The following is a 14,835-nucleotide window of genomic DNA, read 5'->3' as shown; positions in this document are numbered from 1 at the left end:
TTTCTTTATAATTTGTTTTCATTCATAAAAAGGACAAAGCACAGTCCTATACTACTCCATTGAAAAAATGATAAAAAATAACTAAAAATTCAATATTTATCAGTATCAAATAAAACTTCTATCACCCTTCTTGAAATACAAAGAAACAACAGATGTGTCTCTAACTATATAAATTTAATTAAGAATCTTGCATTTTAGAGCATGATACGTTAGTTAGTTTGACAGTTTAAAACTGATGGTCCCAGTCAAATTGGTACAATTGTATGAGGAAATGAAAAGCTTGAGTTATTAGTGTGTGAGAAATTTTAGTCTATTTTATCTGTCACAAATTTAAATCTAAACAGCTTCCAAAGTCTGTTTTCTTCTTACCACTCAGAACCACTTCATGCAAAATCTAGCCAGTTTTGCTTTTTATTACCACATGTTAGAAAATAAAAGGCAAGCATGCATTTGGCAAAAGATGTAGTTAATGTTATTATATAAAAATGCCCAACATGGGTCACATTGCAAAGGAAAAACCCCAAAGTGTAACAACAAAAACACAAACGTTTGTACAGAAGGCTTACAGAGTATTTTTCCCCTAAAGTATGAAGTCATTTTATTTCTTTTTCAAATAATTAAATATTTTATGAAATCTGGCAAGGATCTGAAGACTGTTGACACACTTTCACTGGGAAATCATCCATTTTACTGATTTAAAAAATTTTCATTTTTATAATAAAGAGTTAAATGCAAATTAATGAGCTATTGATATTTTCATAACGAAAACTAGACATTTACACAGAGACATATAGTACAAAAATTACACAAATTAAAGATGGAGTAAAGTAGTAATAGATCTATTTTGCTTCCTGTAAATATTTTTTTATGAACCTATAAGTTATCCTTTCTAAAAAGATAAACTCTATCTCTAATTAGCCAGCAAGGCTGTGCTAATAAAATAGGATTTTACTTCCTCAAACATCAAACATTGCACTGTTTCATGAGCCAGCTAATTTTTTATTACCCAAGTTCTTTTGCATCCACACTCAGACACATTTCCGTGCACACCATGAAGAATGAAGAAATATGCATCTTCCTTTTCACAACTTATAAAAGCTCTAAGCAACAACACTTGGGAGACACCATCAGACACATTGCCTGTCTACCCTTGGCCTTCCAGGTGTGCGAACTCTGCAAAGTACCCTTAGCAAAATATCAGCATATTGATTTGGTATTTTTAGCCAGTTTTCATATGGCATTGAGTGGGAAATGAACTTAAAATCTAATTTTTTTAAAGGAATACTATAGATTTTTCAACCTACAGGTGATTTCTTGATTCTGTGCCTTCAATTTTTTAAAAAAAGATTACACTTAGGAATGAAGCATAAAAACAAAAATATCAGAATATTATTAGGTAATTCTGATATTCACTTAACTGTCATTTATTCCTAGCTGTATAAAGACTGTTTTGTCTCAGTAAAAAAATGGAAGCACTTCATCATTCCACATGTGAATAAATATAGTAAGATGATGATACACCAGATAAGAGATAGTTTTTGAGGTTTGACACTGATGATAGCATAAAATAACTTCAGAGTAAAATACAAAAGTAAAAATACTTCTTATGGTATGTTAACTTTACCATTAGAAAACTAACTGAAAAGTGCTATATTGTGAAAATCAAATATTTAGAAAATTACTTCAAAAATAACAATACTGATAGAAGAGTTGTATAATTTGGATTTCAATTCAAAATCCTTCAACTCATTCAGTAAATTGACTTGGTAATGGAATTTATGTCAAACTATATCAGTTCTTTTTTTTTTTCAGGTAAATTCAAAATGTCATGAATGATTGGGCCATTCAAAAATATGCAGGACTCAAAACAGAGAGGATAGTACAAGAGACTGTTTTACTCTTACATTTACCACATATGATCAACATTTCAACCTCTATTATATTTCACAACTTGTTATTAAATTTAAAGCACCTGTGTATGGTGATTTACTTTCACTCTACAGCCTATAGTATTAAAGTGAACACCATAACTTGTCCCACTGGATTAAATCATGCAACTGTCACAGAATCGAGTTAAGTGGTTTATAAGGCATATTGGAACGAGTTAAAAATCATTTTAGATCCATTTAAAAGTTTATTTTTTTGGATGAAGGGGTTCCTGAATGCCTCAGTCATATTGTATTGTAAATCAGTTGAATAGTTTGTTAAAGTAAAATTTATTTGGCTTAGGATGGAGCCGTAGGAGTTGGAAGAAATCATCTTTTCAGGATGAAGGGTGGTTTCTGAGCTGGGCCGGGAGCATCAGCTGTCAGACCACATTCAGAATTCCAAGTGCAGAAGGACGGCGAGGGCAGGGAGCAGTAAGCCAGAAAGACTTGAAGACAAGGTGGACGCACCTACAAAATAAAGCAGAAGCGGGCATATCATTCTGTGGGTAATGTTACCATTCTTTTGGGGGAAGTTTCACTGTGTTGCCCTGAAAACCAAATGTTTCTTTCTACAAAACTGGTTTCTGAAGAGATTTAAGAAAAACCAAAGCGTTTGATCAAAGGTTTTCTTGTTTTGGTTTTCCCGGTACCGGAAATCAAACTCGGGACCTTGCGCTTGCCAGGCAGGTTTGGCGCCACTGAGCTTTGTCTCTGCCGAATCAAAGGCCTTTTGTGTGAGAGCACGTGGACTGTTTAAACACTGTGTTTAATGATAAAATAATGCGATCACAAATGTTTATGTTGTTCCTATGATACAGCAGTCCAAAATTCCTACCAGGAGGTGAAAGGTCAAGAAGCATATTTAAATTAGTAAAAAAAAAAAAAAGTTAGCTTTGTAAAAAGTAGGATAAAGGGCCAGGGATTTAGCTCAGTGGTGCCTCCTGCCTTGCAAATGCAAGGTCCTGAATTCGATAGCTGGTACCACAAAAAAAAAAAAAAAAAAAGGATTCAGAGCCGCAATAACAATGCTCTTACCTGGATAATGACATCAAAGATGACCTGGGAACATATCTTGCACAATTTCAAATCCCAATGAGTTTAAAACATTTACATACTCAGATAATAATTAAGAAGGGCATTTCTAATAATATTAATCTTATTCAACTTTAACTTATTGACCTGAGATACTGTACCATGAAACGGAAATAATGTAGTATGCTAAGAAGTTATATGAATGTATATTACATTGTGGATCCACGCAGCATGGCTCTCGCTGTGGTCAAGCAAGTCCAAGAGCCCACCTGCTGCACTCACTGCAAATGTACAATGAATCTGGACCAAGGAGGCACCTTCCTCTTTTCCATCCTCTACACCTTTTAGAAATTAACAAATTCACACAGGAGTGAGTGCAGAGCTAAAAAGTACAGTCAACAGCTGGCAAAGATAACCGATTTTTTTTGGTCAAATTTTGGAAGTTTATTCTTTAAATTTGAAATCTTAAATATTACTATCATATTAAAAATGGCTGAAACCAGCTCCATTGCTCATAGTGTTTCTTTTATATTCAGGAATATTTAGGGCCTATCTCCTGAATATCTAGGCATTAAACTCACATTGTGTTTTTACAAGGTTGAAGATAATCTGCTGCCTTTAATACCTTCCACTGTTGCCCTGTAAGCTGCATGTAAAACTTAAAAGAAAGCTTTATTTGATACAGATAAAGTTTGTGTTAGAAATAAGCAAAATGGGGGAAGATCAAAACTTGAGGACTGAATAGTAATAGCAATTTATAAAGGGCCCTCAAACAGCTGCTTAAAGCCTCAATAATGCAAATATTGAGTAGCACTATGAATAACAATAACACTAATTTTGACTATGACAGCTGCTATTTACTGTTCCATAGTAACACAGAGACCCTGTGTTGGCCACACATACATATGCCCATTGATGCAATAGCCCACAACAGCCAGTGAATCTTCTGTAGATATTCTAATTCAGATTCAGGTAAAAGGACTTCAGGACAATCACCAGGAGAGGGCAGAGGCAAGGCTGGATCTCTAGTTTGCCCAGCTCCAAAGGGCATGCTCTTTATATCTCTCTGCCACTATCCTGCAGATAATTTTAAAGAGGGACCAATTTTGGAAATGCATAAAGCCACTGCACCCTGCACTTAATGTGTCAAGGCAAGGGAACAGAAGGAAAATAAATACTATGTGGGAAACAAATCTACCACCTAAGCTGTTTCAAAGAGAGTTTTGTATTTTTTAAACTTTTAGGTTTTTTAAAAATTTCTACTCTTTTACATATTTTTTTAAACATGCTAAAACCCACATATTATTTTATTCTGATAAGATGACCAACAACAAAACTCTGTCACACAGTAAAACACTGAGTTTTCAATGTTTCACTTAATTTAAATAATCTGTCCTGAAGATTTTTGTCTGAGGATAACTGCAGTGTCTCTACAAGGCTCTGTCTTTTGACTAGAAATTACCTCAGCAATGGGTACACATATGTGTGCTTGGCCTGGATATGTAGCTTGACACCGTCCAAACTGTGGCTATGGAAAGTTTAGTCAATTATGGATGCCATTTTGAAGTTTTGATGTTAATATGAAAACCAAACACAATTTCATAATTTGTGGCTACAACATTAGGATATTTGATTTATTTAAAATAAACTCTTGTTTATGTCTGTTATATTTAATTTCCCTAATGGCCTAAGCTGATGTAATTGTGGTCTTCATCTACAATTCTCTTTTATATTTGAAGCAAAAATTAGTGATTTGACTGAATTACTATTTAAAGTCATATAAATGTGAGACGTACGTATTCTTGAAGGGGTTCCAATGTATACTGGTTTTATACCTTAAAAATATATTACTGCTATCAAGAGTAATTTGAGCACACAGATGGTATATACTAAACATATACTTTGCTTTTCATGTATCTGTTGAATGCTAAATATAAGCAAATCGTTAATCACATGAACTAAACACCACCAATACTCATTGAGAATAATTCAAAACAATATAGGTAGGATATTCATCTTCCAACCTTGTTGAACACGTGAACCTTGCTGTTAAGGAACATGTCACAAGAAAAATATTCTGTTCAAACTTTTGGAAAAGTGTGTTCTGTGGTAATTTTGTGCAACTGAAAAGTTGTTTGAGTTACTTGCTTACTTGAGTTATTCAAGTTATATACAATCTCTGACCTTCTCAACTTTTACCTATTTTCCAACTGCTTGAGGCTAATCAAGATAAGACAAGCAAGTGATATATTTAGCTACTGAAAACTAGACACATATTTCAGTAAACCAATCAGAGCACCAGGTTCTTTGCCAAGAGTAGCCCCTGAGGTTCACTCAGTACAGGGGCAGCATCAGAATCTGCCAGCTTATCAAACTTTATTTATTTGTTCAAGAAGACTTACAGAAGTTTGTCACTTTACAAATTCAATCACTCATAAGCATTTATTCTGAGACAGTGATGGGGGGTGCTCAAGGGCTTTATTTTGGAGTTTAGCTCAACCAGTTGGGAATCTGCATCTTTCACAAGCTGTGTATCCTTTAACAGATTACTAGCATCTGTTTCTCCATTAGATCACAGTGAAGATTGTATTAGAAAGTTAATTAGTTAATTTATTTACTTAGTATATGGATCGATTTTCACACAAAGACAATTTTTTAAAAAGTTCATGCAGGGCCGGGGATTTAGCTCAGTGGTTCCACCTTCTGCCTTGCAAGCACAAGGTCCCTAGTTCGATCTCTGGTACCACAAAATAAAAATAAAAAATAAAAAGCTCATGCAGTCCAGTTTTCTTGAAGAACTTAACATTTGAGTAATTTGAAGCAAATATTTAAAATTTGCTTTGGCTACTGGGATTTTATGAAATGTATGAGATAAAACAAACTTGGAATTATTATTGGTTGATAGCTTTTTAAGGAATTTACATCTTTTTTATCCTTGTAAATTTTCTCTTGTATGATTTTTTTTCCTTCCCAGGAACACACCCCATTCTTCATCCTGCCTAAACTTCATCAATAGTGAAAATATAGCAGAGAGCTGAAATGTAAAAGTTACAAACTTGCAAATTAAAAATAAAAATTTTGACAGGGACTTTTTCTTCCTATTTCAAAGGGGTAGGGGAAGTGGGAGGGGAAGGGGAAAGGAAAGAAGGGAAAGGAAAAATTATAAGAAAAGGAAAAAAATGGAACCAAAGTCTTTGTAAATAGGGAAGGGTGGAGGGGGTGAAGCGAGGGCAGGGAATGAAGAAAAAATAAGAATCAAGATACATCATGTACAGGTACAAGTACCTAATGATAAACGTAAATGTAAACGTATTGTATACCTAAAGTGTACCAATAAAAGAATTCGAGCAAAAAAACAAAAAAAATATTGACAGGGAAAGAACATAATATAGGATTTGCAGTAAAACTCCCATGAAATTTATGTGAAAATTTTCTTTAGTCCTTATACCAAAACTGCTATTTTTATAAATGCTAAAGCTTGCTAGGAATTAAATGATTGCACAAAGAATAGACTTTATCATTTCCACCACAAAGAAAAATAATGCCCGGATGTAGCTGAGCGGTGCAGTGCCTGCCTGGCAAGCACAAAGACTTGAGTTTGATTCCTGGTACATACATACATACATACATACATACATATGAAGTTTGTGAGGTGATGGACATCTTAATTAGTTTGACTAGAGACTCCATATATAGATTAAGCCTCATATTTTATCTGATAAATATATCCAGTTATCATCTGTCAGTTAAATAAAATAGTTTAATAATTAAAGATGTCACTCTAGAAAATTAGTTGGATTTGGAAATAGCTGTCTTGGGAAGATATCCACACTGTTTTCGATTTCAAATCAACTATTATTTATATTTACACTTACTTGTTTTAAGAGTTTCTAGAAAAGAAAGCAAAAGAAAAATCAGAATATAAAATGGATTTGAACTCTTAGACACAGCAGAATTTTTCTATATTTTATGATTTAAAAAATTTTCACCTGGGATATACACATTTCATTATAGCATCTGTGTATCACCTTGTTTATTTTGATTTTGGTGATTTTATCTCCTTATATCTCTTTGAGAAAACACTAAGCTATGTTAAAAAAAAACAACTTAAGATCTACTTCTAGTTCTGTCAATATATAGCTAAATGACTCTGGGGAAAAGAGGATTATTTGGGCTCAAAACATGGTTCTGACACTGCTATGATCTTTGCTATTTTACTTCTCAAGGACGTGGATTTTTGTGCTATAAAATGGTAGGGTTCAGTATTATAAGTTCTAAGGTTCCTACTATGGCATGAGTCTATGATTCTAAGCAAACCATAATATATTGCAGAATATCAAGCATTGAGCCATAAAATTTGCTAACATATTTGTTATACTTCTCCTTATTTATGATAATCAAAGTCGATATTAGCTTATGAATATATATTAAGGGCTTGATCTTATAATAGTGGCTTTGGTAGCTTATTTCAATCTAGTGAAACTCACTAATCTTGTTGCTCCTAGTTGTTTGGCAATTATGAAGCCATGTGACAAGCAAAATAGTTTTGGTTTTTTTGGTACACTGGTACACTGTTATCAAGAGAAATTTGAGCACATAGGTGGTATATACTAAGCATATATTTTGCTTTTCACTTATCTGTTGAATGCTAAATATAAGCAAATCATCAATCATATGAACCATTTTTCATATCAGAAGAAATGTAAAACCAGTTTAGAGTACTATGTCTCTTCCTCTGGATTATCTTATCTCGTTTGTTTTATTTTATTTTATTTTATTTTATTTTTTTGCCTAAACTCCCAGATTTATTACTTCTTTCAGAAAGGACTCCTGTTAGGAGATATATTTTGAGAATAGAAATTTCAATAAAAGGTTACTTTACTTTAAAGTTAAGTATTCTTTTGGATTAGTAGTAACTGTCACTCCATTTTAATGAAATCGCCTGGACTTCATAGAATCAAACTAGCACCAGGATTAGTTTTTCTTTATCTTGATTAAAGCTAGAGAGCTTTAGGACTTCAGGTGTTTCTTCTATTTTGCTATCTTCTCCAAATTTGTTTTGAGGCACAGGCACAACAACTAGCATCAAAATTCAACGATTGCTATGTTCTCTCATGCCATGTTGTCTTCCTGGACCAAGGGTTGTAGCTCCTCCTTATGCTGACCTGCAGAGTTGGTTGAGCACACTGATGAGTACGTCTTCCTGGAAATGTTCTGGAGCTACAGATACATGGCCTGTTGGGTTTACTTACAGAATAAGGAGGACTGTCCCCTGTATTTCTTTCTCATGTGTTCTATTGCTTTGTTTCTTTCTGGTTTGGGGTGACTGGGTGGTGTTTTAGAGAGCTGACATTAAAGAAAAAGAATAGAACAGGTTGGCCATAACAGTTCATTTCCTTAACCTAGATAAATATATCTAAACAAAAACAAATCCAAACCAAGAGAAACAGGTGAATCTCCCTACAAAGCCCACTGAATTCTTCTCAGTTCTCATTTCCCATGATTTGAGTAGATGATCTTTTGCTGGCTTTAACACCTTTGATGGAAGGGCACAACTACTTCTAGATGACACCGTGGAACCCACAGGCCTCTCCTATCATGAGAATGGATGTCATGAGTATTCGTGCATAGAAAGTGTATTTTGTGTGAGCATTTCTAAAATGATAGGAGAGATAAAATATGCTCAGTAAGTATACACTGCTACACCTCTTTATCACAGCAATATTTGTGGGAGAACTCATTCCTCAGTTCTGGGACAGGATAGGAATGTTACCTAGGAAGAAAGCTTACAACAGAGACTCCTTCAGGAAGAAGACAGCCGTGGGGATGACATGAAAATACTTCTGTCACTGTATGCTGTGGACCCCACAGTGGAAGCGGTGTTCCGTTTCATGTGGCTCCTTTGTGGGACCCTAATTAGCAGCAGCCATTCAAGTGGGTGGCCTACGAGGAAGTTATTCTGGTTTCATATGTATGCCAGCTTTTATTGAAGTATACATGTGAATTAAATCCAAATTTATATTTTACCTCTGCTATTTTATTTAGAAAATAAAATATTCATCCAACAAGGGAGATAACTTTGAAATTACTTCAATAACACATAAGTTTTTTGGACAGTCTGATCTATATCATTTCATTATTAAACTTCTGTTTAATTGATTGCTTTTTTATCTCTTAGTGTCTACTCTGTCCAAGACACTTTGCAACACACTAGGTCACTTCATTAATCTAATGTACAATTGGAGTAACTTTCTCATTTACAGGGGAGGAACCCAAGACTCATGTTCATCCACCCAGCAGAAGGAAAAATTGGAAACTCATTTTCATATCTGAGTGTAAGCCTTGCTCTGTTTCCTCTGCCCAATGTGTGCTTCCTGAACATCTCTTAATAGCTCTCTGAGTTGAAAGTTAGAAATTATTACAAATACCTACATGTCTCCACAGATACAACAGCCAGGAATCCTATTTCCCACGGTTTCAAGTGATAATTCAGAGACACAATTGCCTTGGAAAATTTTCTATGGTAAAAGTAGTGCAAAAAGTCCTGTTCAGTCTTCTTGATTTATCTGTCTTTGGAGCTGTGATAAATGAACAACTCACCTACTAAAGGTAGAGATTTGGTATTTAAGATTTCTCTTAATAATAGGATGCTGAATTCTTTTGTTAGAACTGGGTGGGGTCTTACTGGAGGATTCAATGTCTCCTATCAAAAGGATAAATTGATGGCTCTCTGATTCACACACACAAATGAAATTCTTACAAGCAAATATCCAGATTCACTGAATCCCTGCAACTATTAAAAAGATCATAAGCAGCCACATCTTCTCTTTGCACTTTCACGGGAGAAGTTCAAATCAGCTGTCCTAATAAGGGTCTGAAGTGGGTAAGGAATCACCAGCTAGAGCTGAACATTGACTAATCTAAAGAATGTCTAAGAAATTGTGCTTATCCAGCTTTGAATTCAGACAATTTAAAATAATTGGAATCACTTTAGATTGTATATACAGAGAATTTCTTTGGTTCTGTTCTGATATTCTTGAAAATTTCTTCTTTTCCCAAAAGACCAATTCTTAGTCAGTTTAATGGAGCTGGATGCTGAAATATTAAGTTCTTTTCAAATCCTATTTAGGCTTAAAATATAGGGAAAAAAGATTAATTTTCATCACTCCTGCAAGGAGTTTATAAAATCAGCAGAACACTTACTCCTTTCAAACCACAAGGAATTCTGAGAAATTCTTTAAGAAAACATTTTTTGTTGATCCTGAACAAGTCATTTCCCACACAGTGAATAAGAGCCTAACATTTTCTTTTCACACCATAGTATCTCTATCAGTACTGTCTTCTTTTAGTCATTCCCTTATACAATTTAGAGTCACTATTACCTTTCTATCCTTGAGACTGGTGTTTAGCTTTTGGTATAGGTCTTGATAATGTATTTTATACAGAGGGAATTTTAAATATTGATCATTGATGATATGCTAATAAAATGAAGAAATTGATAATGAATATTTTAGGTATTGAGAAAAGTGTTACAAAATCTAGAAAGAAGTTTGAGAGCAATGGTTCATTTTGAACAGAGAATATCTTATTTGGGCTCTCCTATCTCTGTGCTATCTTTCCCGAGGAATTTGTCAGAGCATCTGTCTGTCTGTCTGTCTGTCTGTCTACCTATCTCCTTCTGCATTGCTTAGTTCAGTTCATGATGTAGTGATACATCATATAGTGATACACTCAGTTATTCATAATAGAAAACTAAGAGTCATTTTGTAAATGCTTTTTCTCCTTTTGCTGCAATATATCATCCCAGTAATCAAGATCAACTGACTTCATCTCCAGTGCAACTCGGAAGACTCTTTGTTCCTCCTTGTCTTCATTGCCTCTCCCTTAGGAATTTTGAGATTCACTGCATCTTGCTTAAATTAAAGAACAAACATAGGACCACTAGAAGATGATGAACTCAAGCTTCCCCCTTTCCACAGTCTTTTTTTTTTTGGTACTGGGGATCGAACTCTACACAGTCTTATTATAACCTACATTCAAACTGGGTCTACTCTGCTTTCTTCTGTTTGTGATCCTGTCTTCCAGATCCACTGAATGAGATGCCATTTTCATATTTTCCCAATTAACATTTGTTTTGCAGACAAGGATGCCCTTCTACTCCTTTTACACCTTGAAAATTTGCAGTATTCTCTCAAAATTCACTAAAACTCTCATGCCTTGAAACAAATGCACATGGATTAAATTATTTCCTCTTCAGTGTTTGCTTCTACAGAACTTCATACATTGTGCCACAATTATTTTTCACCTGCTCCAGTCTCCTGTAAGTGGAGGGCTCTTTAAATAGAGAATAGAGACTATATTCTTATTCGTCTCCAAGTTTTTAGGTACCAAGTCCTCCCTTATACACATCTGATGCTCAGTACATTTGTTTTGAATGGGTTCATGGTCGAACTTTTAGAATTACACCATTAGCCCATGTTTTGGATTTTTCCACTCTGCGGTAGTTCTACCATGAACATTCCTTCTCTCTCTCTACCTCTACTCTCTCAATGTCATAGAAAGATCATTCCTGAAAAAAGCAGCACAGGTAATTAGTTTCTTCTACAATTCCTACTTGTTTGCATACTCAAAATCAAGCAATCAGCCCATCCAAATAATAACCAATAAAGTGTTCAATTCAGAAATACGAAAAAAAATTATTTCACTGACATCCTATATTCTAAGAATGTTTTTGTTAGCTTACGTAGATTGATCTGATAATATAGATCAAGAAGGAAACAGAATTCACCAAGAGAAATAGGCCACACACCAAACTTTGATAATTTTCTTTTCTCTTGTGAAAGTTCTGTTATGGCAGTTGTAAAATTTATGGGTTATTTCACACTTGTCTTGTTTTATGTAATGATTGTTTCCTGTTTTATATTTTGAGTATGCCAGGAATTTAATCTCAAACCAGGAATAAAAGGCCATTCCTTTAGAGGAATATATTTAGATAATATTTTGATTGTTTTAGCTTTAACTGAATCAGAAGAATTTTCTACTTATACAGATGGAGTTGTGATAATTAAAAGAAAGCAACCTGAGGTTATGTAATTCTTCCTTGTTGAAGGATCATGGGAATTCTTTCTGTGTAGATAATGGTTGAGGCTATGGCAAGTCCTCTCCCCCACAGTTAACAAACTTTGGTTCAGAGTCAAGGTGCTAGCAATCTCACCTCTGCCTGTCTGGGATTCATGATAGAATGAACTGGGTACCTCTGGGTGTCTTTGCTTCTCTGCTTTTATCCCATGTCATATCCCAGTATCAGGTTCTTGTTAAAGGTGGCCATATGGAATTAATTACATCTGGGCATAGCAGAGAAATCCAGAGCACATGCTTTAGAGTTAGGATTAAATCGTGTGGATTCTGGCTCCTTACTTTACCAGCTTGATGACTTTGGGTAAGTTACTTAAACACTATGAATTTCAATTACTTCAATCAAATGGTGATAGTAACATTTACCTAATTGTGTTATTATAAAAATTAAGGACACAGTACATTGTTATTATGAATAAATATTTAATAGTTCTTATTTCTTCCTGCTTTTATAAGCAGAAAAATCGTTTCTGACCTGCTCTATTTGTCAAAAAGTATGACTGGCATTCATCTGAGGTCTCTATGGGCCACATGTCAAAGAATTCTATTAATAGGCTCAGGAAGGAAAAGGTATCTGGTCAAGATCAAAGTGAGGGGCACTGACAAGGTAACAACTGGGATTTAGGACCCCAGTTGGGCCAAGTCGGGAGGCGTCACGGGTATTCGGACTGCAATGGAACTCCCCTGGACTGCTTAAGTGGTGCAAAATTGAAAGGGGACCTGGGTACTTAGGGAAGGCTTGCACTTCTTCCAAAGTTAAGCAGATTCCGAGCTTCACTGCTCTGTGGAGGCTAAGAGGGAGAAATGAAGTCACTCACGGGAAACTGTTGACAGGATCTAACACGTAAGTAAAACTGCTGGGTATTTTAAACTAAGACAGTTAACAACTGAACATGATTATAATCTGTGATTCTCATCCATTGTTTCCTTTTTAAAGATATCTTCTCTAAATTTTAACAGAAGGGAAAAATTTAGCTGCCAAATTTCAGTTGTAGCTAAATTTGAATTTAATGAATACCTAGTATTATTGCCCTCAGTACTGGGTACAGAAATGGCCTCTCCTTCCCCCAGAGATCACAGTTCAGTGACAACAAACCTCAATGGGATCACTGTGTGATGAGATCCATGGCCTGAGAATGCCAAACACTTCAGCAGGTAGCAAAGAGGGACAGGTGCTGTGTCCCAAAGAGGGAGTCTCGGCCTCCCCAGTGCTGGGACTAGAGGTGTGTGCCACTGCACCTGGCTCGGAGTAGGAAATTTCTAAGGCAAATGATTCTCCATTTCTTTAACTGAACCCAATTTTTCAAAAGTATAAAAGTGGAATGAATATGAGACAGTATTTTCTTTTGTAATGATAATTAAATATCTTAGTTATTTTAAATATACTAATCATTGAAAAGTTTTTGGTAAGGACACTTTTCAATCCTATGGAAAAAAAGCAAGAAAGAAGAAAAATAAAGTTAGCAAAAATGAAATAAAGCAGAGAAGATTACAAAATAGCAACAATATCAACTAATGGTTCCACTAAAATTACTAATTTTCATTAAGTATCTCTGGGGTCCTGGGTATTTTAAAAAATACTTTACACATATTTTTGTTTAAAATATACAGTGGTGTATATATTTTGATAGAGATATGTCACTGATTTGGTTCTTCAGATGGCTATACAGATATGTCATACTTTGGCCAAAGTTTGCAAACAGAAATATTTTAGTCATAAAGCTCATCATCCAAAATATAAAAATAAGCAATGTTTCAGGACAGATCCATCTACTGGTCTTGAGTATAGAAAACAATTTAAATGGCTGTCTATTCGGCAGAAATATGGGATAACGCTCTCTAATGGATGTTAGCATAGTCCTTGAAATAAGTTAATTAAGATGGTGACTTATCACAGTGTTTTTCCCTACAGTTCTTTTAAAGCAGAGTACTGGCTATAGGGAAATGTTTATAATTTATTTAAAGAATGTGTGAGGAGAACAAGGCTCCTATTAATTGCTCTAAAGTAATTAATATCTGAACCGCTTGCAGATGAGAATGGATTGACTGTAGGTTGGGTTTTATTTGTGTGTGTTTATAAGCAGTGGATGTGAACCATTCTGGAGTTCAGATGGAAGTGGTCCTTCTGTGCATTCTTTCTCTATGATTGTATCTTCTACGTTAAATCAACAATGTATACATATTTCATGATTTTTAAAATATTAAATATTAGATTATTCTAATTAAATATTACTTATGCATTATTTTGGACCCAGGAGCTCCCTTACCTATGTTCATCCTTACTCGAAGGAATTTTTAAACATGGTCAAAAGAAGGACATTGTGTGGTATAGCAAAATATATCCTCGGCAATTGTAGAATACATAGATTTTATGTGATTTTTTGGTTTTGTTTTTGTTCCTTTTAAAAAAGGTGTTTAATCTGAATAAATAACAAACATCAAAATACAACTCAATAAAAATTAGTTCTATGCGAGCACAAAACCATGTGTTCTAAAAACACACCTCATTGGGGCTTTGGATTGATAGATTCACAGAGCCGAATGTACCACTGGGGATCGGAGGGGTGAGGTCTATCTGGGGAGCAAGCATCATCAATAGGGGAGTCTGGCCCCCAAATACTTCTTTGGGTGTGAAAAATCTGAGATAGCACAATGGTTTCAGAGCCCTAAGGTGCCACAGAATGTATAGAGATGTATGGTGTATCTGTGATACTAAAATTTCATGAGTGGTAACAGTTAT

At 34.7% G+C, this 14,835-nt stretch overlaps 1 protein-coding gene across 9 annotated transcripts in view; it reads right to left on the bottom strand.

The window, feature by feature from the left end:
* Positions 1–393: 393 nt before the first annotated feature.
* Positions 394–14,835, bottom strand: part of Cntn1 (contactin 1) — a 446,523-nt gene continuing 432,081 nt past the window's right edge. For all 9 annotated transcript variants that reach the window (XM_004874004.4, XM_087199964.1, XM_087199970.1 and 6 more), the window contains one exon: positions 394–2,396. In XM_004874004.4, coding sequence (XP_004874061.1) covers positions 2,320–2,396 — 77 coding nt within the window. In that variant the 3' untranslated portion in view covers positions 394–2,319. The remainder of the gene's footprint in view (positions 2,397–14,835) is intronic.

Source organism: Heterocephalus glaber, unplaced genomic scaffold (assembly GCF_053883595.1).
Source record: "Heterocephalus glaber isolate CG9 unplaced genomic scaffold, H.glaber_assembly_v1.0 deba00001733, whole genome shotgun sequence".
Classification (NCBI taxonomy): Eukaryota; Metazoa; Chordata; class Mammalia; order Rodentia; family Bathyergidae; genus Heterocephalus; species Heterocephalus glaber.
Note: the sequence above shows the minus strand (reverse complement) of the source record. Positions and strands in the feature narration are given on the sequence as shown.